This window comes from Manis pentadactyla, chromosome 6 (genome assembly GCF_030020395.1).
Source record: "Manis pentadactyla isolate mManPen7 chromosome 6, mManPen7.hap1, whole genome shotgun sequence".
Taxonomy (NCBI): Eukaryota; Metazoa; Chordata; class Mammalia; order Pholidota; family Manidae; genus Manis; species Manis pentadactyla.
Genome location: NC_080024.1, coordinates 4,288,026 through 4,314,885, shown reverse-complemented (window position 1 = coordinate 4,314,885; position 26,860 = coordinate 4,288,026). Strand labels below are relative to the sequence as shown.

At 48.8% G+C, this 26,860-nt stretch overlaps 1 protein-coding gene across 9 annotated transcripts in view; it reads left to right on the top strand.

The window, feature by feature from the left end:
* AGAP1 (ArfGAP with GTPase domain, ankyrin repeat and PH domain 1) overlaps nt 1-26,860 on the top strand; it is a 523,790-nt gene that overhangs the window by 446,301 nt on the left and 50,629 nt on the right. For all 9 annotated transcript variants that reach the window (XM_036901061.2, XM_036901059.2, XM_036901063.2 and 6 more), the window contains 3 exons: nt 7,721-7,875; nt 10,749-10,839; nt 19,458-19,680. In XM_036901061.2, coding sequence (XP_036756956.1) covers nt 7,721-7,875; nt 10,749-10,839; nt 19,458-19,680 — 469 coding nt within the window. The remainder of the gene's footprint in view (nt 1-7,720; nt 7,876-10,748; nt 10,840-19,457; nt 19,681-26,860) is intronic.

The window sequence follows — 26,860 nt, the reverse complement described above, 5'->3', positions numbered from 1 at the left end:
AACAGTCACTGGGAAGGGGGACCCTTCCAGCTCCCACTGGACACCCCAGAGAGAGCTTCTGTTTTTAATGCTCATTTGTTTTTAAGAATACCACTGGCCACCAAGTAAAATAATTAATTTGGTGAGAATGCCTAGAAAGTCCTGGCATTCTTCCCAACACAGACCTGGAGCCTACTAGTTCTGTCTTTTTATACTATTCCATGCAGTTAAATTCATTACAAAGGAGATAATTCCTTCATGGAAGTCAGGTGTAACATGACTAAAAGTGAAATTGCACCATCATCCTTGTCCTATATTTTTTAATCTTAAGCAGAGAGGTCATATGGCAGATATAATTCAGTTCTGAAATTCTATCCGTACGTGTTAACGCATTAGCCTCCCTCAAAGAAAAAAGCCACACATAAAGTCAGTGCCTGGGAAAAGCGTGATGCCTGAAGCACCGGCTGATTCCGTTTGGTGGTGATGGTGGGAGGGGTTGAAGCTAGACTCCATGCACAGGAAGCAGAGCATCCCAGCTGCCCAGCTTCTTACAAAGATATCTTGGCCAGGGCCTGCGATCCAAAAGAAGGCTCAAAGCAGCGCCCCGAGTGGGGTTGCCTCTGCCCTGAGATGGTGGGAATCCGTCGCCCTCCTCCCTGTCTTCTCCACAGGGAGCTGAACCCCCTCCTCCAGGTAGCCCCATGTCTGCATTCACAGCTCAGCAAGGCCCACCTGGGAGAGGCCAGCCCAGCCCAGAGCCAAAAACACCACCACCTCTATTTGGCAGCAGTGGCTGGACTCTGTGTGGATGAGACCAGAAGGTCATCTCCTGCATGTAGGCCGAGCCATGGGTTTAAAACCAAAAAATCGCCCAAAGAGCGCATCAGTGTTCCACTACATATTCAGCTCCTGCCAGGCTGAGCAGCTCTGAACACGGGTCTCAGCGCTCACACTGTCCTGTGCCGGGGGGCCTTGGTGTGTGCCCCAAATACTGGAGAAACAGGCACACACAGGTCGTCGCAGTGATTACCAAACTTGGTGCTGCACCGCACATGACACAGAAGTCTGGTTCTGTGGGTCTTGGTTCACATTTTCATTATTTCTGTGATGGTGAGCGTGTCTGGGTGTACCAGTCACCCCATGGGGCTCCCCCTCTGAAAAGAAAACTGGGGTGAATCTGGAGTGTTTGCACGGTTGGTTCTTCACTGGGGCATGAAATTCCATTGTGCTTTAGGGTCATTGGGGCAGCTCACTGCCCTCCCCTTTCCAGGCCTGTGCCTTGCCTTGGGAGCTGCTGTGCACCAGGGGTGGGTCACACGCTGCCCTGCGCCCACCTGCTCCTTGCTCTGTTGAGCCTGGTTGGCATTTCCTTATAATTAGCAGACGCAGCCAGGGTTTCATCTTCCAGGAGACAAGGCGTGGGACCTGTCTGGCTGCCCTCACGCTCTGGTGAATCCCTAACCCAGACATACAGTGCGGGGTCTTGGCTTTACCCCCGTAATGAGCGTCTGCAGGATCAAGGTGATCCCTTAGAGTGTTACTTTTGGGGGTATTTGGCTTCCAGTTCTTTGTAGCTTTCCTCCCCTAGCTCACAGGTGGAAAGAAACATACTGTAAACAGATCTATTGAAATATGATATCAGCTTGATCCTCACATACAAAAACGCAACTAACATTTCATTGTGTTGGTATCATATCTTGCCCATTTGCTAACTGCTTTTTTCATAATTTGTAGATTATTTAGAGGTTCCTATGCAAATAGTAATGTAATCGTGATGGACAATTTTGTGTGTTCATCTTTCCGATCCTTAGATCCTTTATTTCTTTGCTTTGTCTTAATGCAGGGATGAACTGAGGTGGTCACAGTGAGTATCTTTGTCTTGAGGACCCTTTAATAATGTGAAATGACTGCTTGTAACATTTCATCACTAAGACTAGTGATGCTATAGGGTCTGAATAGGTACACTTTGTCCAGGGCAGCGGGGTTCCCTCCTAGTCCTAGTTAGGTAAAAGATACTAGTCATATTTATTTTCGTTATTAATTTTTTTCCTTTTTCTGATTTGGAAGTTGCACATTCAACTTCTCTTCTTGTAGAGGTTGAACCTGGTATCCTATCATGTGTACCTAATTTACCAAAACCTGCAGAAAGGTACAACATCCTAGAACATTTTAACCCCACTTTCATTTCTCTAGTATTTGTACTTTCCCCAAATCAGACATTATTCTTGGAAGTAGTATGTGACAGAATTTTTATGTAACTGTTTCTATGTATTCATCTATTCATTTGCTACCTCCTTCTAGCTCTACCCTTATTTCTAGAATATTCTGAATCATATCTTTTACTAGTGCCTTTAATGAAGGTCTATTGGTAATAGGCTCTTTCCATACTTTGGCATAAAAACATCTTTATTCCCTCTTTCTTGACAGGGGATTTTCCTGGGTTCCAATCCAGACTGACATTATTTTCTCTCAGGACTCTGAGGATATTATCCCTCTGTCCTGAACTTGGGGTTTTGCCCTTGAAAAGAAGTCCACCATCCATGTTAGTGGAATTTTTTTTTTAAAGAAATCTGCTGGTTTTGGCTTCATAGTCTTAAAAGCCTCTTTGGGTCTGAACGGCTATGGTTTCTTAAACTTTTGGTGTGACTTCCACTGTTGTAATCCTTGGTAATTGTTTTACTTCCAGTATCCAGAGCTCCCTGTGATTCAACAATCCTGTAATATTCTTGCCACCCCTCCGGCTGTTAGGCATATGTTATACCTTCCAAGTCCTCTCCCCGCACCCCATCATTTCTCCTTTGCTGTGCCCACTCCTCTTTTCCTCTCTCTGTGTTTTAGCCAATTCCTCCAAATCTGTTACCTCGCTCAACAATCCTCCAGCAAGTCTTCTTTCAACCCATCCGTGAAGGCTTCATTTTTTTTTTACAATTATAATTTGTATTTCCAAAATGACCTACCTTTTTTTCTTATCTGCCTGGTCAGTCTTCATGGTTTCCTTTTGCTTGAAAATTTAGGAGCTTCCATTTCTTTAAATTGTTTGAACATTTCACACAAAGATATTTGAAAGTCTGCATCTGCAGTCCACTGGCCCTAAATCTTTTGTCCTTTGCTGTGTGTTTGGTGTCTGGCTCTCAGTTCACATGTGTTTGGTGCTTGTCCTGAGAAGATGCCAGGAGCCAAGGAGTCTCTGCAGACCTGGCGCTCCTTTCCTTCCAGGGTTGCCGGATACCAGACTGGTATGTAGGTTTCTCTCCAGCCTTGTTCACCTCATCTGTTGTACCACCAAAGGTGTTTGTCCTTAGGGTAGATTCACTTCACAGGAGTTTAGCACTTGCAGCAGCAGTTCTGGTTTCTGAGCTCAGATTTGATTTGGGAAGGGAGAGAGGTCAGGTTTAGGGCTTGGGGATTCTGCAGTAAAAGGCACTTTTTGTAGGAAAGGCAGTCTGGTTGAAAGAAGAGGCTGGGTCACACCGTACGTGGCCGTGGAAGCCACGCCCAGGCCAGTGGAGAAATGCACATGTGTCGTCAAGAGAAGCAGTAGCCCAAAGCTGCCGCGCAGGTAACTAAGGGACGTGCCGGGCTGAGCCAGAGCCAGTGAAGCAGGCAGGCGACGGCTGAACATAGAAATGGAGAGAGAGGTACGGATATTGGAAAGCAATGTTGCAACTGGTTAGATGGCAGTGAGAAGAGGAAGAGGGTGGGATCTGGGTGCGTTTGAAGGTTTATGACTATGAGTAGCATTGTGACTCACAGTAAATAGTGAAACCCAAGGGGGATCATTTGAAGGTGATAGATCTATTTTATGCATGTTAATTTGATGTAAGGGCAAAATATTTGAAGTGCATCTTTAAGCATTTTTTAAATCCCAAAATGATTGGATTTGACGGTCCGAAATACAGATTTAAGAATTGTCCTCACACATTGGAAGTGACTTATCTCAGCTTTGGAAGTAAATGGGGAAGCAGGGAGGACCACGAACTAAACCAGCAGTACGCTGTCACTGGTGGTCACATGAAGAGGAGCTGGGGAGGAGGCGAAGAATCGGGTATCCAAAAGCTAGAAAGAAAACTAGTTGAGCCTGGCAAACAGATGGCAGATGTGCCACATGCACCCTCCTTGCCCTAGGGCAGGCGTTACTAACTGGCAATAGCACCCACTTTCCAAGAGCCTGGGGCCATCCTTGGAACCCTCAACAGGGAATTCCTGACGGCTGCTCAAAGCTGAATTACAAAGGAGTCGAGAACTATCTTGCATGGCCCTCATAGCATCCCAGCGTTGGGGACCCTACAGTCACCTCTGAGATGCTGAATTCCTCTAGTTTCCTCTGAAAGGCCACACAACAAGTGTTTGAATCCCTCCATAGAGTGGAACCCACAAGTTGGCTGGTCCATCTGTGGATGCCTCTGAGGGAGAGAGAATCTACTGAAAGTAAAGACAGGAATGTTTAGTGACACAGGGGATACTACAACTAGAAAAGGAAGCTTGTGTGCAGTCTAGGTAGAAGGAGGTAGGTGGTGGAACTGGTTTTTTAAGGTGAGGGAGAAGCCATAGAAGAGATACCACAGGGCAAGTACACTTGGAAATTTGCAAGAAATGAATTCTGATCTTCCTGTGAACACTTAAATATATGTTTCCTTAAGTAGATTTTGCACCCATAGGTAAATTTTGTTTACATAGTAGGTAGGGCAAAGCCAACTGTACTTTAGCAATTTAATTTGAAAGTTTGGTTTTTGCATGCTGTATTGAGAGTATTTCAGTGGAGAAGGCATAAAAACAGCTATTACACTGAAATGAGACAAAAAGTATAGACGTCCCTGTGCCATAGACCTCCATTGTTGTTTCCATTGCTTTGTGTTCAAACATCCGAGCACATATGTGCGCCTGTCCCCATCACGTAGAGACATGCAGAGAGCACAGGCCATGCCTCCTGCATACTGGACCTTTGCACCCAGCACAGCATCTGGCCTGTGGGAAGGGGGCTGAGAGCCACCGTGATGGCCCCGTGCCAGTGTCAAACAGCCTCATCCCTTTAGTTCCACTGAATGTAGCTCATGATGCTGGCTCGAAATTTGAGCAGGAAAGCATTATGGCAGACCAGTCGTGCAGAAATTTAACTGGGAAGTTAGCGGTCATGATTTTTTCACTCAGAGAGCCAATAAATCCTGAGCAAAGGGCACTTTTGTATGTGCATTTGAATTTCACAGGTTTAAATACATGTACGCCTGTCCAGTAGCTCTCCTCTTCTACACCTGTCACATTCCACCCATGAATTAGCAACGGCCTGACTGTGACTTACATAGTTCTTGCTTGCCTATCAGTTCACTAGGGTTGTTTTGCATGAAAATATATGGATTTGGGGCACCAGCTTACAAGAATCAGTGTAGAAAAGATTGTAATCTGTCGTATTATGACATAAAAAACTGTGGATCAAGAAGCTGGGCCTTTTAAAATCCACTGGTGTAGTGTCTCGGCCAATAATTGCCGATCAGTGTTGGAGAAATCTGCTTGGAAGCTAATTTTTTTAATGGAAATCCCAGCAAGTTCCTGAGTTGCTGGGGAAGGGGAGGGGCCTGCCTGTGCCCCAGCCGTCCTCCCCGACCCCCCTTCTGCACAGCAGGTGGAGTCCTCCGCTTCACGAATGCAGGTCATCTGTTCTCCAGCTCAAGAGCCCAGCAGATGGGGATGAAGCTTCCGAGGACTCCCTCAGCTTCTGAGCTCTTCACACCAGCTCTCCAGAGCTCAGGCCCAGAGGGATCCGGAGCGTGGGGTGCTCACCTGCCCTGCAGCCCAGCGGCCCTCCTGTGTCTCACGTTGCATGACAGCCTCTCGTCGCTCGGCCCCTTCGTGAGGCAGCCCCGTGGGGCCCCTGCCTGAGCTTTCCTGGATCTGCTCCACCTGAAGCCTGGCTTAGCTCCTTTTGGCCATGGGTGCAGCACAGCCAGGGCCAGGCCGACCTCACTGAGCACCTGCACCCCAGCACCCTTCTACCGCCCCACGCTGCCTCCTCTTCACAGGCGCCTCCAGCATCTCCAGGGAGTCGCAGAGCTTTGAGAAGCTGGTGGAAGCCGTGAACCCTCCTGCCAGAGAAACATCATACACACTAAGGCTGGGTGCACTGATAGGAGAAAAACCCCTCACCAGCGGTTTTGCAAATGGATGTACCCCCCTGTGCTGCCTTCGGGTGCTGTTCAGAGCCAGTTGCAGATTCAGACGCAACTCACCTGGGGGTTAGATTCTAAGGAGGAGAGGCACGATGCTGACTTTACATAGGACACAATCCTGTTGTTATCAGTGTGAAGGATTCACTCGGAAGTACCAGGGCCCTGTTTCTGGGTAATCGGTGGTTGTTTAGGGAAGTAGGTCCCCAGACCTAGCTGTGCATTAAGGACGATCCCATCCCTGGGGTCAGTGGGGATGGGTCTCAGCCACAATAGCTACGCTAAAGGAAGGAGGAAAGGATGGCTGCAGAGTGTGAAAGCCACTTTGAAGACAAGCTGAGTGATTGTCCTTGTCTGGAGGCCAAAGGGCTCCTGATGACGCAGGATCTTGGGGAACAGCCTAGAGAAGTGGGGCCAACCTGGCTGCACTGAGCCCAGCAGAGGTCAGGGGTGCAAGGTCGGGCATGCAAGGTGCTCCAATGCAAGGCTAGTGGAGAAGGGAGTGGACGATGAGGGGTCTGTGCAGATGTGTGGGGGCCGGATGACCATGTCAGGCCACTGAGATGACAGGCCACTAGAGAGTGGTCACTAGATGGGTCGTAGGCTTTCATCAGTAGCGGCTGCTCACCGGGTGATCATAGCGCAGGCCGTTCACAGACCCGTCACTGAAAACTACAAATCAAATGAGATGCGCCTGAACACCCAGCTCTGGCTTCCTTAGCGGTTATTCATCTCGGGCGATGCCGTTTCCGTGCAGCGCCTCCGCTCCCTTTTGTTTCTGTGGCAGGAAGGCGGTAGATGAGGAGAGTCCCCCGTGGCACAGGCCTCGCAGCGGCCTGAGTGAGCACGTCATTCAGCCAGAGGAAGACTGTGAAGCAGGTGGCCCTTCCCCCATTTTAAGGGTGAGGAGGTGAGCCACAGAGGGGTCAAGATCTCATCCAAAGACCCCAGCATGGCAGGTGGCACAAGGAGATTTGGTTACATGCCCAGCTCTTCCCAGTCAGGACGGCGATCCCATGGCAGCCACGAGGCCCCTTCAAATCACCTGAAATTCCTCTCGCTTTCCAGGTCTGAAGATAATGGAATTAAAATCTTCTCCACAGCAGTCATTCTTCCGTGGAAGAACAGAAACCCCCAGGCGTCACTCTTTGCTGTGGTGTATCTATGGATCTACACACCGACCCTGATAAAGGAATCAAAACTACACCCCAAGATTAGTGGTATTAACTTAATTTTCATCCCACAGATACCAGTGGTTGACAGTAAGTGACAGTGTTGTTTTCCGAAGTCGCTTCATCTGTGCCCAACATAGAGACACCGACATCACACACAGGTCTTCATTTTTCCTCATCCCCTGAGCATTAATTGAAACCGAGATAAACCATGCCGGCTTCAGGAACCAAATCTGGAGTGTTTGGAGGTCTGTGGATTCAGATCTCCGCTGTGTAGTCGGCTGGGCCTGTGTGTGCCGCCAGCCCCATGCAGACACTATTGAACCCAAAGGCACTTTTATGACCAAGGACTGGCAGAGGGGCTGCGGTCTCATGAAAGCTAAACTCTTCATCCCCACCACTCTGTTTCAGAACAAGAAGAAAACTTTGAGTTTATCATTGTGTCCCTCACTGGCCAGACGTGGCACTTTGAAGCCACCACTTATGAAGAGCGAGATGCGTGGGTCCAAGCCATCGAGAGCCAGATCCTAGCCAGCTTACAGTCGTGTGAGAGCAGCAAGAATAAGGTAAGACCCTTAGCAGGCTGCCCCCCGAAATCAAGAGCTGCTCATCGTTAAAGGGAAATGGAGGCCTGGTGTGATTCCCAAGGGAGGGGAAGGCATCATATGATGTGTGTGATTGACAAGACCCAGTCATTCTTTCTAAGCAAAAAGCTAAATAATTGAAAAGATAAAAAACACTTTGTGTGGGTAGGTATCAGATACTAGTATCCTACCTTAACCATGTTCATATGGCAGAATATCCCACTTTAAATCTTTATTCTCTCTACTAATGTCAGGTATAAAGCATTGACCTTTTTACTGTAGATGATGGGATCTTTTGGACTCTTGTAGCTTATGTGTCCACTTTTATTTTTGTTTTAGGCAGAATACACTCAGGAAAAGAGATGCAGGCTCAAAAGATGTACTAGCCTGTTTTCATAAAAGCACAAAATTCAAATTCATGTCAAGGTAGAAAACTGACGCTTGTTACAGGCATAAATGAAAAGTAGATGCCCACATGTGAGCATGCAAAGACGCTGGGGAAGCTACGGTGTCCCTTTTCTGAACTGCTGAAAAAGCGTGGTGTGTGTCCCATTCAATAATTAGATGTAATTCTTTTGCAGTTGTTTAGCCAAGAAAAAGAGAGAGAAACTTGCATTTTCTAACTTACTGCCTAGTGATAGTCCTTACGCAAATGTCATTTTTCCCAAGGGGATTCCTTCAAATTCATTATTTTAATACTTGGATATGTTTCACCCCTTCTCTAGACCATTTTAGAGTCTTGGAGAGCATTTTGATTTTGCAAACCATGATCAACTAGAAACTGAAGGAAAGGAGATTGCCCGCCAACCTGCAGTTTCCTTTGTAACCATTTAAAGAAATTCCTGCCAATGATTTATGCTCAGCCTTGCCATTAAGAAGGGAGTCTGTCTTTCAGAAAGATGGAGTGTCTCACTTTATTACCCTCTTTAACCAGGGTAAACCAGACCACAGTCATTATTATTATAATGTAATTTGCTTCTTTTTTTCAAAGATGTTTTACACCCAAGGTGGAGAGAATCGCTGATTCATTGCCCTGTGTTTCTGAGCACCTTGGCTCCGCTGAGTCACGTCTGCAGGTGTGGCTTTGGAAGTGGACTCAGGAAGCTTCTAGATCTCCCCGTCAGTGGGTTCAGTGACCCATGTGACCCAGGGAGCATGGGAATTTAGTTTCAGGAGTGGGGAGAGCATGTGTGGCCGAACAAACACATGTCCAAATTTTGTATAAAATCACAGTATCTTAAGTCCGACTGAGTCCGTGCCACGTCACTGGGATTCCGGACGATCTGGAATCACCTGAAACACTTGCTGAACAGGTATGCAAGTGTACAACATGGAAATAATGTCCGCAGGGAAAAGCTGGAGGGGAAAATACAGACTCAGATGAGAATAAGCTTATGGTATTTTAGCTGGTTGTGGCTAATTCAAAGTTGGTAGCAGGTATGGACATACATATACATACATATGCCACAAAAATTACAGAGGAGGACAGAGATAGACACATCCCTGTGTGTGTACCCCCACACACACATACTCCAGGTGCCCATATAAATTGTTAACTCTACTTTGAATACTTGGGTATCTAGCTAAAGGGAAACCCCAATAATATAGCATGCAAATTAGTAGCAATTAATAAATTATAATTTATTATTAGGTAGTAAGCAATCGTTTCACATCAAACAGTTTGACATAAGATGGTTCAGTTTACGAAGAATTAACACACAAAAATCAAACTCATTCTAAGAGTCCTCTGAAGTTCATTTGGCTTTAACCATTATATTAACTGTATGCATCATAAGCCTTAAAAACAATATATATCCTTTACCTAGCACCTCTAGTTCCAGGAATTCATCATTAGGAAATGAGCATGAATTCATGCAAAGATTTAACTATAAGGGTATCCTTTTCAGCACTGTTTACAATAGAGGAAAATGGAAACAAATGTCCATCAAAGAAAACATCATAAATGCGTTGTCCTGAGTGGAATATTATGCAGCCATTTAAAACAATGATGTCAAAACATATGTGATGGCATTGAGAGATGACAATATGTCATCAGGGTAAAAAGTCAGATTCCAAAGCATATATACTCTGCTGGCTTTTCTAAAAGTGTATCTCTGCATATAGATGTGCTTTAAAAAGAGCTAGAAGAATAGGTAACAAAATGTTAATGAAACTTAACTATGGTTGATCATATCATAGTTTATAAGTATTTATGTTGTTCTTTTTCACCCTTCTGTGTATTTTTAACTTTCTTAAGGAAGATAATTGAGCTCAAGTTTAAAAACAAATACCCCCAGCTACACACACACCCCCTGGATCCCCACACTGGTTAGTGACTTTGCTGCTATAGCAACTGAGATAGTCTTAAAATGATAAGAGGATCTCCAAGGCATGAACCATGGTGTGGACGCGGTGTCCTGACAAGGAATCATGAGTCACATCGCACGGCGCTGATGAAGCCCTGACCCTCGGCTTATAAGCAGAGTATTCCTCACTGTTTAATCTTCATAGCAGGCAGACAGACGACAGTAAAAGGGTGTCAGCCAGTTACGTTCTCCAGATGGTAGCTGGTCCCATGTTCAGCCATAAACAATCCAGAACTCACCTCTGTCCCCATCTCCAGTAGCCGTCTCATCTGATGAATCGTAACGCGGTATTTCCTCACGGCGCCTAATGCATTCTCCCTCATTTAAGCTTCTTCCAAAAGATACCAGAGAAAGAGTCGTCGCTCAGAATCACCCTCGCCCTGCACCTGCTCACCGTCAGTCCAATTGTTCCCTGACGTTACTCGTAGATATGTAAATTTTTCTGGGGGTTCTTATATCTTGCATTTGTATGTCTTCCTATATGTCCAGTCCCGGCTGACAAGCCAGAGTGAGGCCATGGCCTTGCAGTCGATACGAAACATCCGAGGCAATTCGCACTGCGTGGACTGCGAGACCCAGAGTAAGTGGTGGGGTGGGGGTGTGCCCTGGCAGGGGTGGGGGGTCTGGCTAAGCCTGCACTGCAGGGAGCCCATGCATGTCCTGGTTATAAGGTTTGCTGTGTGACTTAATGACTTTTCAGGAGTGGGAATACTTTCAGGTGGATTTTATTGTGACACCATATGCTTCACACAAAAGCCTCGCTGACGGCACCCCAGGCTTGCTTATGCTGCACACACCCCGTGAGTGGCCGTCGGCCGGGGGTGCGGCTCTGAAGGGTTTGGCCCCCTGCCCAGGTTCTTGCCACATCCAGGAATCCACCTTTTGCTTAATTAGCAGTCATATGCTGTTTGCTTTTTCCATAAAAGTAGACTACTACTGGTCAATCCTGCCCAGAGATCTCTGGAGTTTACTTCTTAAATTTTCCAATCATATGTTCTGGATTTTCTTTTTTTTTTTTTATCCCAAATTCATGACACACCAAAGCCTTTGATTGAACTGACACTGCTTCCTGCCTCAGTACAACCCAGTTTTCCTTTGCGCTTCCTGTTGTCCAATATGTAGCGCTCTCTTCCCTCTGAGAAGTCCGTTTCTTGCCCATTTCCTGAGGTCAGGGGCTTCCTTTTCGTTCTTTACCTTCCAGACCTCAGCGCAGTGCTGGGCGTATTCAGTTAACTTTTCCCAATCACATTTTTCTACTGTTAAGGCTTTGTGAGAAGGAAATCCAGTTGAAACAAGACAAAAGGCGTGGCCCCACGTGGGGTGCTGCCTGGGAACCAGAGGCAGATGTGAGGTGGTCTGGCCATCCCAGAGCTCAAAGCCCACAAAACCTGGTGCCTTGGAGAAGGGCTGTCTGGGGCACATGGCAACTCCAAGCAGACCATGTGTGGGAGTTGGCATTCGCATGGGGTTCTGGAAAGGGTAGGATGTGAGCAGGTGGCCGAAGGAGTCACTGCATCAGGGCAGTAGCAGGACAAGCCGCTGAGGGGCCCCAGGTGCATTTAGAAACGCAGCTGCCAAGGTGGGAGCTGTTGGAGCCCAGGGAGGTGAGGGTGCCTTGTGGAGAGTGTCCCAGCCTTTATTTTTCATTTGTAAGCAGGGACATCATTCGAGTTACAGAGCAGGGAAGCGAAGAACTCTGAGCCCTGTGACGGGAGAGGGGTCTGGCACCACCATTTCAGACAGACAGGAACAGAGGCCGTGTGAGGAGGAGGGCCGTGGTTGTGAAACAGGACACATGGCGCTGTCCCAGGATTGCCGCAGATAAGGGAGGGAAGAGCGGCCTCTGACACCGCACATCGACGGGAGGGAGGGGGGCCACCAGGCCACGTCTGCCACTCCCAGAGGAGAGGGGGTCTCTTCTTCTAGTAGCTTGACTGCTTCTGTAACGTGTCTCCTTTTGTTTGCATTGTTTAATTTTCCTTAAAGAACCTGTTATGAAATGGAGTTAGAAGAGAGAAATCATTATTAGAACTGTTTTTAGCAAAACACATTTCAAATAAGGTCTTTAAAAGCATAAAATCTGAGAAATATTAGAACCTCCATTAGGAGAAACATCTACGATTGTTTCTACATCTAAAGATTCTCTTATAGGGATGTCCTGGCCCCCAAGCTGGTGGCATGTGGACAGTTGGAGGTCAAGAGTCCTTTCTAAGAGCGGGTTGGGTGTGAGTGCCAAGGGCCAGGAGGGCAGGTGGGGGGAGAGAGGCTGGCTCAGGAGAAGTTGTGGGGCCCAAACGAGGACTAGAACGAGGCCAGCTGAGCAGATACACAGGGACAGAGGGACAAGGAGAGGTCATTCTGGAGAAAAAAGAAGTGACAAGCTTCTGTCTCTTAAACACTTCGTCCCCATCAGGCCTGTGCCGAATGGTCACATGCATTGTCTTTTGTAAATCTTGTGACTTACCGGGGAGACAGTGAAGAGTCGCAGGGCCGAGTTATATATCCCGCTCACAAGCGTAGCAAGTCATGCAGCAGGATTCAGACTGGGCCCTGCCTCTGCTGTGTTTTCTTCAAGGACAGTGGGAACACGGTACTGAGATCAAGGACACAGGAGGCAACACAATGGCAAAGGCTTTCTTTTTTTTAATCAAAATACTCATTTTGGTGAAAGTACTGGGAAGTGTACTGTCCACACTAACAGTGAACCATGAAGACCTCCGCAGGGCATAAGAAGCCGTAAACAAGTGGACGCCTCTCTCTCTGGCTGTGTGTCGCTGGCAGCTAAGGCCATCATGGGGACAAGCCAGGGGCCTGGAAAGGTGTAGCTTCAAAGGTGTGCATCCCAGGCTGCGCATAGAGCAAGGCCCAGAATAACCCAGATGTGCCAACCCTGAGGAACCACTTATGGTCATTTCTTCTTATAGTCAAATAACATGCAACCTTGAAAAGTTATGTGACAAAATAATATCAGTTGAGAAGGAGAAACTTTATAATGCATTGTGAAATGAGAAAGGGTCTAGGGTAGTAAGCCAAGGAGGGCCCCATGAATCATCCTGTGTCTTCACAGGAGGAGATCTGTACGGATGCACCCCAGAATGTTAACCCAGGGAACCTCTGAATGGTAGGGGCTTTGATAGCTTGGGTTACCTAATTTTTCTCTATGAGCGTGGATGTCTAGGAAGCTGATTTTGGGTGGTCTGTAATTTGTTGGGTGCAAGTATGCACAGGAGTCAAACTTTGCATTTAAGAGAAGGCTCGTGTTGCCCGGTGTTGGGAGGAAGAAAAGGAAGCCGTGAAGAAGAGGTTGCCGCTTTCTGCTTGCCCAGGACAAGCCCAGATTTCTCCGCCGGGCCTCTGCCCTGGCATCTAACCCTGCCTGAGTCTCCGCAGTGCCCACGCCCCCGCTCCCACCCCGGAGCTGCGTCTCTGCAGCTTCTTCTGGAGGAGTGCCTGGGGCACTTCTGCCTACGCCCCTGAGCATCAGGGCTGAGAGGTCGCGCCTTATGCCCCCAGGGAATGGCTGGCGGGAGGGGCCCCCCCTGGGCCAAGGATGGGCCTGGAGGGTGGACCTGCTGGGCACTTCGATCACCAGTGGGATCTGGACTCCCACTCTCTGCTGTGGAAGCTGTAACTTGGGAGAGGGCACCCCACAGCCTTCACTGTGGGTCTGGAACCAAGCCCCAGGCCCCCCACTGGTATGTAGCCTGTGAAGGGTTTGGTTATTGTTATCAGTTGAGGGGTTTTTTGTTTTGCTTTGTTTCTATGCTTTTATTTAAGATAAGAAATTGAGAGCAAGACAGTAAGTTTCTGGGGTCCTGGATAGTGTTGCCAGCTCTCCCTGGTAGCGTGCCGTTCAGTGGGTCGGCTCTTTACTTCCAGAGCATGCTGATCAGACCACAGCCTGGAAGGTAAGGTCCACGTCTGCCCCATGAGGCACCCTCAGGACAAGCTCTGCCACCAGGGACCTCCGTGGCAGCGTGGAAGGATGCCCCTCGGGGGACAGTGGGACCACAAAGCCCCTCTGCATGGCTCAGCCTGCAGAATCCCGAGACCGTCCCGGGCTTGCCCACAGCCATGCCGAGGGGATGGTCGCGGGGGGCTGGCGTGCCACTTGCCGCTGCGGCCCGTCGGAACAGAAACCTGGCATGGCCAGCAGTGCTCTCCCTGCCCTGGTGAGGCCCCAAGCCTGATGCCCTCCAGGGTCATGGCTGCCTGTGTGGCAGGGATGCCCACATTCTCCTGCCCGGAGCTCTGGCAAGACTGCAGGCTGGCTCTGGGGTCTGATGCTGATGACAGTGAGACATGCACAGTTCTGATATCAGACTGTCAGCAAAAAAGTGCTTGTCCCCTGGACAGAGAGGGGCACACAGGCGAGGACTGTGACCCCATCTCAGAGTAGGGCAGCACCAAACTGGGGGCGGCTGGCTACTCCGAAGTGGGGTGTGGAGTGGGAGCCGCACACGTGTGCTCCCCCAACCTTGCCAGGCGTCAAACTGCAGCAGCCTGAGCCTCCAGTGGTGAAGGGCCTGGCTGATGTGCAGCGTTACAATATTAAAAACTATTTTTAATAGAAAGTGCTTATGTATACTAAGTAGACAAAAGTAAAAAAGAACTTTGTGGTACATTCTCTCTACATAAATATGCACAGATAAAAATTAGGCTGACTGATTGAAATCAGTGGTGGTTCCAAAGTGTTCCTTCCTCATTCTATACTTGCCGCATTTCTTCAAATGAGCCTGTTCCTTATAGCTACAAAGGGTCTTGAAGATATGACCGGAGGGGGCCCTGAGGGCCGGGCACCTCCGCTGGCTCATTCTCCCCGTGAGCGCCAGGCCCTTGGCTTCGCTGTCAGCGGTGGTACGGGAGAAGCCATGGCTCCAGGACCCACATCTGCGGTCTAGGCGCCTCCCGGGCTCGTGAACATGCGGCCCCCACCCCCAGTTCAGCTGTGTTGTCCTGGGGGCTGAGGCTTGGGGATTCTGTGATGCATGGGGTTGGGAGCTGTGGAAACGCCCCCACATGCCCTGTGCTTCCTGTTGAGAATGCTCCAGACCACCAGGAGCCTCCCGTGGGCACACCTGCCACCTCCCAGAACAGCCTCCCGGAAGAGGCTCTGGGCTCCCCGGCCTGGGGTGCCTGTCTGTGCAGGCAGTCAGATCTGATGAGTTCGGGAAACTGCAGCATCCATCCTGTGGGGAGCTGCAGCCGTAGGACGTCCAGCTGCTTCTGGGAAGTCCTGCCGCAGGGAGACCTGTGTAAAGCGGTCCAGTCCCCTGGGGCAGTGGGAGCCTTCGTGAGGCACCTACTGCCAGCCCTCCATTCGGAACATGTCAAGGAAAGCCCACCCTCAGGGGCCTTTGGCGGCCCCGTGTGGCGCTCACCGGCAGGCCCTGTCCTCCGCGGACACACGCTAGAGGCGGCCTGGCCTTTCACCTGCTCCGAAGCCCTGTGTCCACCAAGCCCTCCTGGTGGATGGTTGGAACTGGTGCCTCCCTCCTGGTGGTTCCGAAGCCCTGAATGGAAGCCACTGGGTCGGACCCCTCCTGCCATGTTGTATCAAGTGTCTTTCTCTCCTGAGTCCCGCTTGATGTCAGAGACCCCGTCTGTCTTCTCTTTGTGGGCCCCAGGCCTACATACAGAAAGAACCAGAACCACCACCAGAAGTCCCAGTAGGAGCACATGCAGCCTCCCACCACTTCTGCTCGCTTTTCCTCCAGGCACAAAAAGAAACTGCAAATGATATAATTATCATCCCGCTATGCTTAGGTCTCTGCCCAAATGTCCCCTAGGAGAAGCCAGCCCTGACCACTGGCTTTAAATTACACACGCACACCTCCTGCTCCCTGGCGGGGTTTTCTCACAGCACATACTCGCTGGATCCATCCGACGTGGTTGTTTGTCCACGGCCCGTCTGCCCTCCAGAGTATGAGCCCGACATTTCTGTCAGCAGGCGTTTTCTCTAGCTTGTTCACCATGTGCCCAGAACCTGGCCCATGAACAGTGGCTGACAGTGCGAAGGAATAAACGTCAACAGAGCCCCCACCTCACATTGCACTCGCCGTGTGCAGCCCCTGGTCCAGGTGCCTCCTGGCACGTGTGAGGATGCACATTACCGGTCTCATTTCTCAGGTGAGGAAACTGAGGGGGAGACACTTGCAAGAGCAGGAAGCCACATGCTTGCATAGTGGACGGCACGTGCACAGGCCTGGAGGGTGTGGGGGCCCCGGGGAGAAGAGGATGTCACTGCCCTGCAGAGGGAGGGGCCCAAAGCCCAAGGGAGATAGAGACGATGCAGAGCCTTAGGGTCGTGTTCGGAGGCTGGGACTCAGCCCCAGGCCTGAGGGTCACAGCCCGGTGCAGAGATGCCCCGAAGCACCCCAGGGGGCCTTAGGCTGTGTCACTGGGCAGCCCATTTACATGCTGACACTTGCTAAGAGTTGTTCTCCCCTGGGGTAGGGGCCACAGCTACCGGGGGCTTCGGGGTGCCTCACAGCTGAGGCCCGCAGGCTGGGGAGCTGGCTAGGCAGAGGGATGTGCCCAGGGCCAGGGAGCTCCAGTGCCCCTGAGAGACAGGGCAGAAAGGAGTTGCTCCCAATCTTGGTGGCCTTTTGGTGGATTTTAGACTCAATCTGAATGGCAAATGGCAGCCACAGATGGGTTTTGAGTAGGGCATCTGCGTGGACCCCTGGCTGACGTGCAGAGCGTGACTGCAGGGAAGGAGGTGAGGCCGCCGCACCCCCACCTTGACTGTGGCATGGACCAGGGTGGGAGTGGTGGGGGCAGAGGAAGAGGTTGAGCATGGGGAGACTGAGGACTTGGGAAGTGACCAATGGGGCTTGGGAAGGGAACAATGGGGCATCAGGCCGATTCCCGGGACCCCAGATTGAATAATGGCAAATACCGGTGCCATTGCTAGGATAGAACTGACCCTTGCAGAAGACTCCGTGTGTTGGGAGGTACCTGCAGAACATCCTAGTGGAAATGCACGACGGAGACACAAGAGGAACGTATCTGTGCCCACCCCCGGGGCAGCAGAGAGTTGTGAGGGGTCAGCCTGTGGGCGGTAACCAAAGCCGTGGCTGGGACAGGTCTGCCTGGAAGGCACAGAATCGGAACAGACAAGGCTGCAGAAGGAAAGGCTGGGAAAGCACTTGAGATGGGGCAGCAGAGGAATCCAGGGGAGAACTGGCCAAAGGGCAGCAGAAGGCAGTGCCGTGAGCAGGAGTGTCGAGGTCCAGGGAAATGACGGCGAGGCAGGGTCTCGGGGGTTTTGCCTGTGCTGGTGGCTGGTGGCCTTGACTGCCCCGTTCCAGCAGGGAGGTGCTGTGGCGGCCAGGTTGCTGTGGACTGTGCAGCTGCAGAGGCAGAGGCGGCCAGTGTAGAAGCTGGAGTGCAAAGCAGAGCGGAGGGGGTGTCTTCTGCGAACCGCTCACCAAGCCACCCTCTTCCTGACCACCCTGCGAGGCCCAGGCCACCCATACCCCCTGTACCTGCTGTGGCTGGGCGCTTCCTTCCCTGGGCATTTGTCCTTTTGACTGCGCTCTGCAGCGTTAGTCTGCATTTCCTTGTTCTGTTTACTGTTATTGCTGTAGTTACTATTTGGGGCACATGTTTCCTCTACCCAACCAGAACGTCCCTGAGGCCACAGGCCTCTCTTCTCTTGGCTCTCCCTATAGTCTCCTTCACCGCCTTCCTGAGTAGGCACTGGATTTGAAATAAACGGCTGGCTGGTTTCTGATGAATCAGCATTAAGGCTATTCCTGGGTCATTTATCATTTATAGAATGATTTAAAATAAATATAATGTCAGCTACCTGTTTTTCTGTTGACTCTTCAAGTATACCTGGAGTAAATATTGATTATTCCTGAAGGATTTAAGCCTTACTTGCTTCTGTCGGTGGTGAAATCCATTGACCGTCAAGGTCAGCACCATCTTCAAAAATCAACTGTAGATTCTAGCGTGATGCCAGACCTGGGCCTGAGTTCTCAGTGGTCGGATGATGTCAGCCAGTTTCAGACAGGGACTGAGCCAGCTCCCAGGTCCCCGTGCTGCTCTCGGAGCTCATCTGTTGTCCTTGGTGCATTAACACAGCCTAATGGATATTGCCATTCTTTCTGGGGGTCGGGGTGGAGCCACAAATAACCTAGGCCAAGGACCTGCCGCATCTTGCCAACAGTGAAGAATGAAGAGCTGGTTGTCGCTTCAGTGGTTACCCTTAAGTAAGAGCACTGAACGCCATCCTTTGTCACCATGGTACACCTCTCTTCCATCTTTGAAATTTGCAAGCATGCCCATCATGCGATGAATGAAAATGTGGACATGCCCCTGGCTGGAGGCGGCTCCGAGGGCCATGGCAGCTCGGGGAAGCTCTTGGAGCCCCCTGCCCTGGCCTCTGTCAGCAGCCGTCACTCCAGGTCACATGGGTTCTGTGCATCTGCCCTCTCAGAGCATTGCTGTTGAAGTAGAGGCATGTGCTTTGCAGGTACTGCATTTTTTACAAATCGCAGGGTTATGGGGACCCCGCATTGAACAGGTCTGCCAGTGCCGTTTTTCCAGCATTTCTCCCAACATTCATGTCTCTGTGTCACATTTTGGTAATTCTCACAGTATTTCAAGCTTTTTCGTTATTATATTTGTTACGGTGTTCTGTGATCAATATTATGACTCATGGAAAACTCAGGTGATGGTCAGCATTTTTTAGCAATAAAGTATTTTCTAATTAAGGTATATGCATTGTTTTTTAAGACACAGTGCTGTTGCGCTCTAAATAGACTAAGTATAGTGTGGACATAATTTCTGCATGCACTGGGAAACCAAAAAATATATTTGACTTGCCTTATTGCGATCCTCACTTTATTGTGGTGGCCTGAAACCGAGCCCCAGTCTCTCAGGCGTTGCCTGTGTTGGAAAGTGCATCTTTCCGTCCAAACCAATGCTTGTAGCTGTCCATTGTTTGGGAAATTTCAATGCTTTGGCTGGAGCCAGGTGTTTGGAAGTTACCACCAACAGGTCAGATCTTTCAAGATAGCCGAGATGGTGTCGAGTACTGGCCGGGGACTGTCCTCAAGCCATGTGACTCCAGGGAGGGTCTGTGGATGTGCAGTCTTAACGGGTCAGCCCATGAGTCCCCGAGGCGCCGAGGGCAGTTGGCGGGAGTGACGGTGGTCTGATGTGTGTGGCTCCCTGTTCTTCCTGCAGATCCTAACTGGGCCAGCTTGAACTTGGGAGCCCTCATGTGCATCGAGTGCTCAGGGATCCACCGGAACCTTGGCACCCACCTTTCTCGAGTCCGATCCCTGGACCTGGACGACTGGCCCATCGAGCTCATCAAGGTGATGTCATCCATTGGAAACGAGCTGGCCAACAGCGTCTGGGAGGAGAGCAGCCGGGGGCGGACGAAGCCGTCTCTGGACTCCACCAGGTAGGGACACGGGAAGGTGTATGGCTACAGGGCTTTGTGCCAACAGACAGCTATAAGTGACCTCAGTGACAGCCACTCTTGAAGCTGCCCTGGGAACCTGTGTGCATATGCTGACCAGCCCAGCACAGAAACATCTATATTTAAAATTGCTTTTCAGCAGACATGGATAATTCAAGCTCTTTAATTTTTTATGTTTGTTTTTACACCTTGGGGATTCTTCTCCCCATCTTAAAAGTGTGTTCAGCTTCGAACCTTATGAATATATCACTCTAATTAATACATTTCTAATAGGCCTAAGCTGTGCTGTTAACACTAATTATGAAGTTTTGATTGCTTTAATTTTGTTATTCTTATATCTTTGATAAGCATCTATTCCATTGGTTCCCCTCCTCTCACACCCACACTAAGTGAGTTGATGGAGCAAAATGTATTTTATTTTCTAAAATACATTTCTAACATTTAATCAACCAAGTATGGCATAATGTATGGGTGACTCCTCATTATCGTTAATTGTTAACCCAGTGTAAAAAACGCATTTATTTTTAGGCCATTTAGTCTCTCATTTTTCATTTACAGCTATTATAAACCGTTTTTGAGTACACATACATATTTAATGTACCTAAGAGGTGATAAAATGGCATGTCTTCTGAGGAGGCCTCTTTCACGGAGGCAGAGTGGACCGTGGTGCGTCTGTAGTGGCCCGTGGAGGAGGCTGTCGGGTGGCATCACCCACATCTGGAGGAGGGGTGTGGGGTCCACTTTCAGTCTTCGCTTCTTGGGCATGCGAAGAGGGGGAGAAGAGGTGTCCCCGCACTAGCACTTTTTAAATTTCACTGATTTGTTTTGCTGGGTTTCAGACAACACGGAAGTTCAAGTAGCCGTCTGCAGTTGGGCCCCATGTGGGGGGAAAAAATTAGCTTCCACCCCTCCGCAGTAACAGTGTGCAGTCAGTGGACTTTATTTCATTAACACTGAAAAATGAATTTGTGGTGCCACCTTCGGTTCACTTGAGAGAATGAATCTGGTGTGCTGTTAACTCCGCTGTTCAGATTAGGTGCCCTGTGTGGAGGTGGCAGGGGGGGCAAGGAAGGCGTGCAAAGCGTATTTGTTTAAAGTAGTCTAGGTCTGCTGTGCGAGCTCTTTATGTATGAGTTGTACTGTGTGATATACACGTGGCGACTTTCTTACAGACTGGAGAAATGACACACTTGTGAAATGTTTTATCTCGATCTAACACCAACATAGAAATCACCTGGGTCATCCACTTAGGCATGTTCTTAAAAGATTAATTCACCTTAATATCTCTTTTTTCATAGATATTGTTTCCTTGAAGGATATTTAGGTCTGAAAGTGAAAAATGATTGGAAATTGGATTGGGTTTAATGTATGAACACAGAAAATATTGACATAAGTTGGAAAAAATTAGCTTTTATGCATTTTACTGTTAATGTGTAACAGGAGTATGTGTGTGTAAACACGCACCATTTTCAATATCATGAATCAGAAGTTTGTTTTTCCATAATTAGAAACCATTTGGGATAATTAGAAATGAAGGTGTAGGTTAGCTTTTAAACTGGAAAATATTTTATGTTAATTTCATCTTCATTGGTAAGGGGAGACTCTGTGTAGTAGCTCGTAGTTCTAACTTGCACATTTGAACGGAGCTTGAAGTGTGTAACTTCCTCTGCTCTCTGGCATTACACACATCAGATCTCAATGTCTTAGAGACACTGCAAAACCTCCCTTCCTCACAAATGGACTGGCTGCATGGAAGATGCCCTTCTCTTTGGCCACCTTCCTAAGGAGCCGTACTGAGCCGCGACTCCCCTGAGGCAGTGGTGATGCTGATGTGGTTATGTGGGGTTTCCAAAGGGAAGTCTGGCATTTCTAAATTCTCTCCATTTCTAAATTCCATTCATAAACACGAGAACTCAGTGTTTCTTTGTGCCTTTAGTAATCCTCCCAGAGAGTTTTATTTTTAATTAAATTCTGCAGATATTCATTGAGCTCTTTCTCCTGGAAAAGAAGTGGTCAGTGATGATTGTAACTCTGCAGTGATGGTGAATGTTCTCGGGGCCAGCCGAGGATGCCAGGACCCCATTAGAATTCATAGCGGGGAGGGATTCTTACAGCTACTCTGCTCCCCAGAAGTTTCACTGGAGAAATGGCATCTGAGCAACACTTTGAAACATAGAGTGATTTCCGGACCTGGGAAGTGGGTGCGGGTAGGGGGGTGCTGGAATACAGCCATGGCCTTGCCAAAGCCCAGTAGGAAGCCGAGGGCCCAGGGGAGAAGTATGGAGATCGGTGAGTTGCCCCCCAATGGGCCCAGACCCTCGTTTAGATGAGAAGGAGTGGGGATAGGCCAGCCCACACCAAGCACAAAAGCCTGGGAAAACCTTTGAGCCAGGGGTGTATTATAGCAGCGACTCTGGAGGTGGTCAGAGGGTGAGTTACCGGGTCAGTTTACGTGTTCATACATGTGAGCCACGTGTTTCCAAGAGGCCTCAAGGCCATCAGCAGCACGGTTAGAAGGGATGGAGATGAGGCAGGGGTCAAGTTGGAAGGCTGGCCTGGCGGGCAATATGCAAAGCCTACAATACACTGTCAAAAATTTTTAAAAACCTCAGCATACCAGTATAATAATTCCAGCACCCACTGCCTTTACCACCTCCTGCAGTTTTCTCAAACAGAAGTGAAAAACTCAGGAAAGATGCTCCACATCACTAAGCATCAGGGAAATGCAAATCAAAACCACAGTGAGACATCACCTCACACCGGTCAGAACAGCCACCATCCAAAAGACAAGAAATAATAAGTGAGGGTGTGGAGGAAGAGGAACCCTCCTACACTGTTGGTGGGAATGTAAATTGGTGCAGCCATTATAGAAAGCAGTATGGAAGTTCCTTAAAAAACTAAAAATAGAAATATATGACCCAGCAAGTCCACTTCTGGATATATCCAAAGAAAACAAAATCCCTTATTCAAAAAGATGTGTACACCTCTATGTTTATTGCCACGTTATTTACAGTAGCCAAGATATGGAAGCAACCAAAGTGTCCATCAGTAGATGAATGGATAAAGATGTGGTACATACACATAATGGTATTATTCAGCCATAAAAAAGAAAGAAATCTTTGCCATTTGTGACAACATAGGTGGACCTAGAGGGTATTATGCTCAGTGAAATAAGCCAGGTGGAAAAAGACAAATACCATATGATTTCACTTATTTGTAGAATCTAGAAACAAATAAACATAACAGAAATAGACTCACAGACCCTGAGAAGGGTCTGGTGGTTACCATGGGAGAGGGATTGGGGTGAGTGGGTGAAAGAGGTGAAGAGGGGAAAGACGCACAAAATCTCAATCATAATAAATTAGTTACAGGGACGCAAGTACAGCATAGAGAACATGGTCAGTGGCCCTGTAACATCTTTCTGTGTTGACAGTAACTAGACTAGCTGGGGTGGGCATTTACTAATGTAGTTAAATGTTGAAAAAAATAAATTAAAAAAAATGAAAAACTCAGAAGAGTTTGGGCTAGAATTTCCATGTGGAATTGAGTCTGTGCTGTAAGAATGGATGTCTGGTATGGACCCTGCCTCTCTAAGACAAGGAAAGATGCCCCCTCCCGCCTTTGGCCTCTCTGCAGAGCCTGTAGCTGTTAATACAAACAGCTGGAGGGTTCTTTTAATGTGGCCCTAAGGTAATACTAAAAAGAAATATTTTAATGAATTCTTACTCCTATCCAAGGAAAAGCCAAGTGCAATATATCCAGTATGATTCTTTGAAAAAGGACCCAGCTGTTTTCTCAAGAAGCTCAGTCCATTCCATCTCTTTCAGAAGATTCATTCTGACAGTGAAATATAATTAGAAATGTGCCATTCCTGCCCCCAAACACACGTACATACACACACACGCACGCATGCACACAGATTCAGGACCACGAGGAAGTGGAACACAGCAAATCCTTCTCCAAAAATACAACCAGTTCCCCGAAGCCACCGCACGTTGGTGCCACCCAGACCTGCAGGTGACTTAGGAAAATAGACGCCTCTGACCAGCTGGCTGTTCGTTTTCCTTCTGCTGGTTGTCTCTGTGCCCCTGATTAGGGCAGCTTCGGATGGCTCATAATTGGTTCCAGTGATTCTCAGCTGCCCTGAGAACTGCCGTTCAAACTTGAACAGCATTGCGATCAATCGAAGCTGACGGCGGTGAAGCAGTATTGACTTCCCATTCCTAAACCAGAGAATCATTAGTCAAGAAAAGCATCTTTTAATTACTCCCAGGAAGGGAGGGAAAAAAAAAAAAACCTTTTTGGATGGCTTCTGCAACAACTGCCATTTTTTTCCAGTGCCTTCAATATTAAATTTATTGTTGCAGGAGGGGAGAGGGTGCCCTTCATCTCCTCTCTGTAATGGAGGTTTAATTTGGAGAAAGGAGCAGGGTCGAGGAGATCGATGCTGCAACAATTAACTACATCTGGGGTGGAATCAGAGTTCCCCTCTCTAATTGCTATTGATACCATTTAAGCACACACTTAAAATATTGATTTTGAATGAGGATGCCAAAGTAGGGTAGAGCTAGTAACAGTGGACGGAATCAACTCGATTTTAGGGGCTTAAGGAAAGGCAGTTGCTGTGGGCGGTAGGACGGGGTGACACTTAGCGTGTGACTTTGTGTGTCTCCCAGACAGTACACGGCTGTGTGAAGATGGACGCAGGGCCGGAGCAGCCAGGCGGGGCTCTGGGGCTGGGGGGACACACGCTGTAGTGGTTGGGAGAAGCCACGAAGCTCCTCGGTGACCCTCTCAGATGGAAGCTCAGAGGCTAAAATATTACAGCCAGCCGGGGCATGTTTCCTGAGTGAAGGAATGCATGGAAAGAATGAACAAGTGAATGAGGGAAGAGGGTTAGCTGGGAATCCACATGTCCACTGCCAGCTGCCACGATGACCAGAATTCCTCGTGTGTTTGTGAGTGATCAGGGCTCTGCGTTCCCGGGAGGCCAGGCTGCACAAGCCTCTGGCCTCACACCCTCAGCCACACAGGGCTCTTTTGGGGGGCACGTTTTCTCTGTTCTCATCTCTATGCTCTCAAGCTTTTCTGATTGAGTGCAGTGAAATAGTGTCCTACCGGGACGCGCAGAGCCCTCTGGTCCTGCATGTCCTGGTGGAAGCCGTGCTCTGCTCAGTGCATGGTTTTCCCTCCTGCATCTTCCGCCTTGGCATCTCCGTGTCAAGACGTCTGGCCCAGAGGGGACCGGGTGCTGCCTGCCTTCCGTGCAGGTGGCCTGTTTACACAGTGGTTTGGGAGCCTGCCGATCAGGTCCAAGAAACCAAAGCAACCTGCGCGCAGGGAACTGTGTTCTCGGTTCCATGAAAGCGCCCTTGGGAGAAGCTCAAAGCCTCTGGAGTCACCCATTCCCTCTTTGATGCCACTTGGAGGGGAACCGAATTTGCTGATTTAGTGTCCATTCTAATACCTCTTTTAGCATTCTATTTGTCATCATCTGTAAGTCCACCTGCGCACCTCCCCTCCCCTCTGTGTTTAACCTATAAAAAGATGTCACCTTCGGGAAGAAGATTTGGGGCCAGATGTCAGGAATCTGTGTGGGAGAGACCGGCCGCACACTCCCAGATGGAGAAGTCTGCCCAGTGACATGAGTTCCGGCTCCTTTTGATTTTCGAACACCACTTTCATCTTATTTATGCACATGGAGATATTGATAAAGGAGAAATGTATCCAAACTGAAAATAATTGGATCCCCACCGTTGACTCTGAGATATTAAAAGCAGTACCACTTGGCCGCGTCTTTGTCTCGTTAGGTTTGATCATAAGATCACAATATAGTAATCTCGGGCTCAAATTTCTGCCATAAAGATGCGCTGTTCCAAATGTGGCCCCGGGGAACATGAGCACCCGCCCAGCCCCAGGATTATCTCATCTTATTATTTTTCAACAGTTCTTGGCCTGCTGAGGTCCGTGTTTTGTCTCTTTTGAGTGTTCCTCTATGCTTGACACCTTTTCCTATTTTCTTTCTTTAAAAAAAAAAAAGAAAGAAAGGGCAGGGGGAGAAAGAGAAGGGGGAAAAAAAGGACTTTGCAGTGATGACCAGAACCCATCTGCAGTTGGGTGGCATCTGCTCCCCACATGTCACTTCCCTCATTAACAAGCAATTGAATTAATTAAATGCTACTCAGAACACGCATAACAAGCTACCGGCAGTGTCCAAATTAGCACTGATAATCAAGGATGATTTCCTTTATTATCCTGCTAAGTGGTGTGCAGACTTAGATCTCCCTGCCTGCCCTCATCTATTTACATACCCCCAGCTTCTGCCTTTGGAAGCGAGGAGGTTATCTTACCTAGTTAATTTGCCACGATCACCGAGCATGGCGGATTGATGCCCTTACCCCCGCTGCCGCCGTGCGGCCCCCTCCCCGCCTGCCCTCCCCCAGCCCCAGCCTTTGTATCTCAAGCTCACTGATAAATTAAAGGCCACCCCTGTGGTCTCTCAAGTGAGTAATAGAGGCAGAAATTTCATTTTGCAACTGGCTGATTTAATGATCCGAAGGGTAATTAATGGCCTGATTATCTTAATGTTAAATATGTCCGGCAGCAATTACTGTGACCTCCCGCTTGTCAAGGTCCGGGCTGTGCTCTTCTTTCAATTAAGTTCTCTGGGGCTTAATGGTATGAATAAACTCCTCTGATTCTATCATCCCGGACGGACGCAGAGGGTTCAGGGAGCCGGGGGCCCGCTTGGAGTTTTAATCAGCCTGTCTTCTGCTCGGGCAGTCGGAGTTAACAGTTGTAACAAGGACAGCTTAACTTTCTTCTTCCCTGTGCAGAGAGAACCCCACACACACACTCTTCTGTTTTGTTTTATTTTATTTTATTTTATTTTCTGTTATTTATCTCAGCGCTCTGAGGGAGAATTCTGTTTGTGCAGGAAGCCGCCGTGCTGCATGAGACTAGTCTCTTCCAATATAAATTATCATGTGAGCGCTGTGCTGCTTCTGTTTGACAGGCTTAATTAATTGGCAGGAGCCCCTGAAAATGACAGTGCCACTAATTGCAACTCAGAGTGAATTTCTGTCATGGCGGGGCGCCTGTCAGCGGGCGTGCCCCAGCCGCAGGGCAGGCCCACCCTCCCGTCCGGGCAGGGACCACGCGA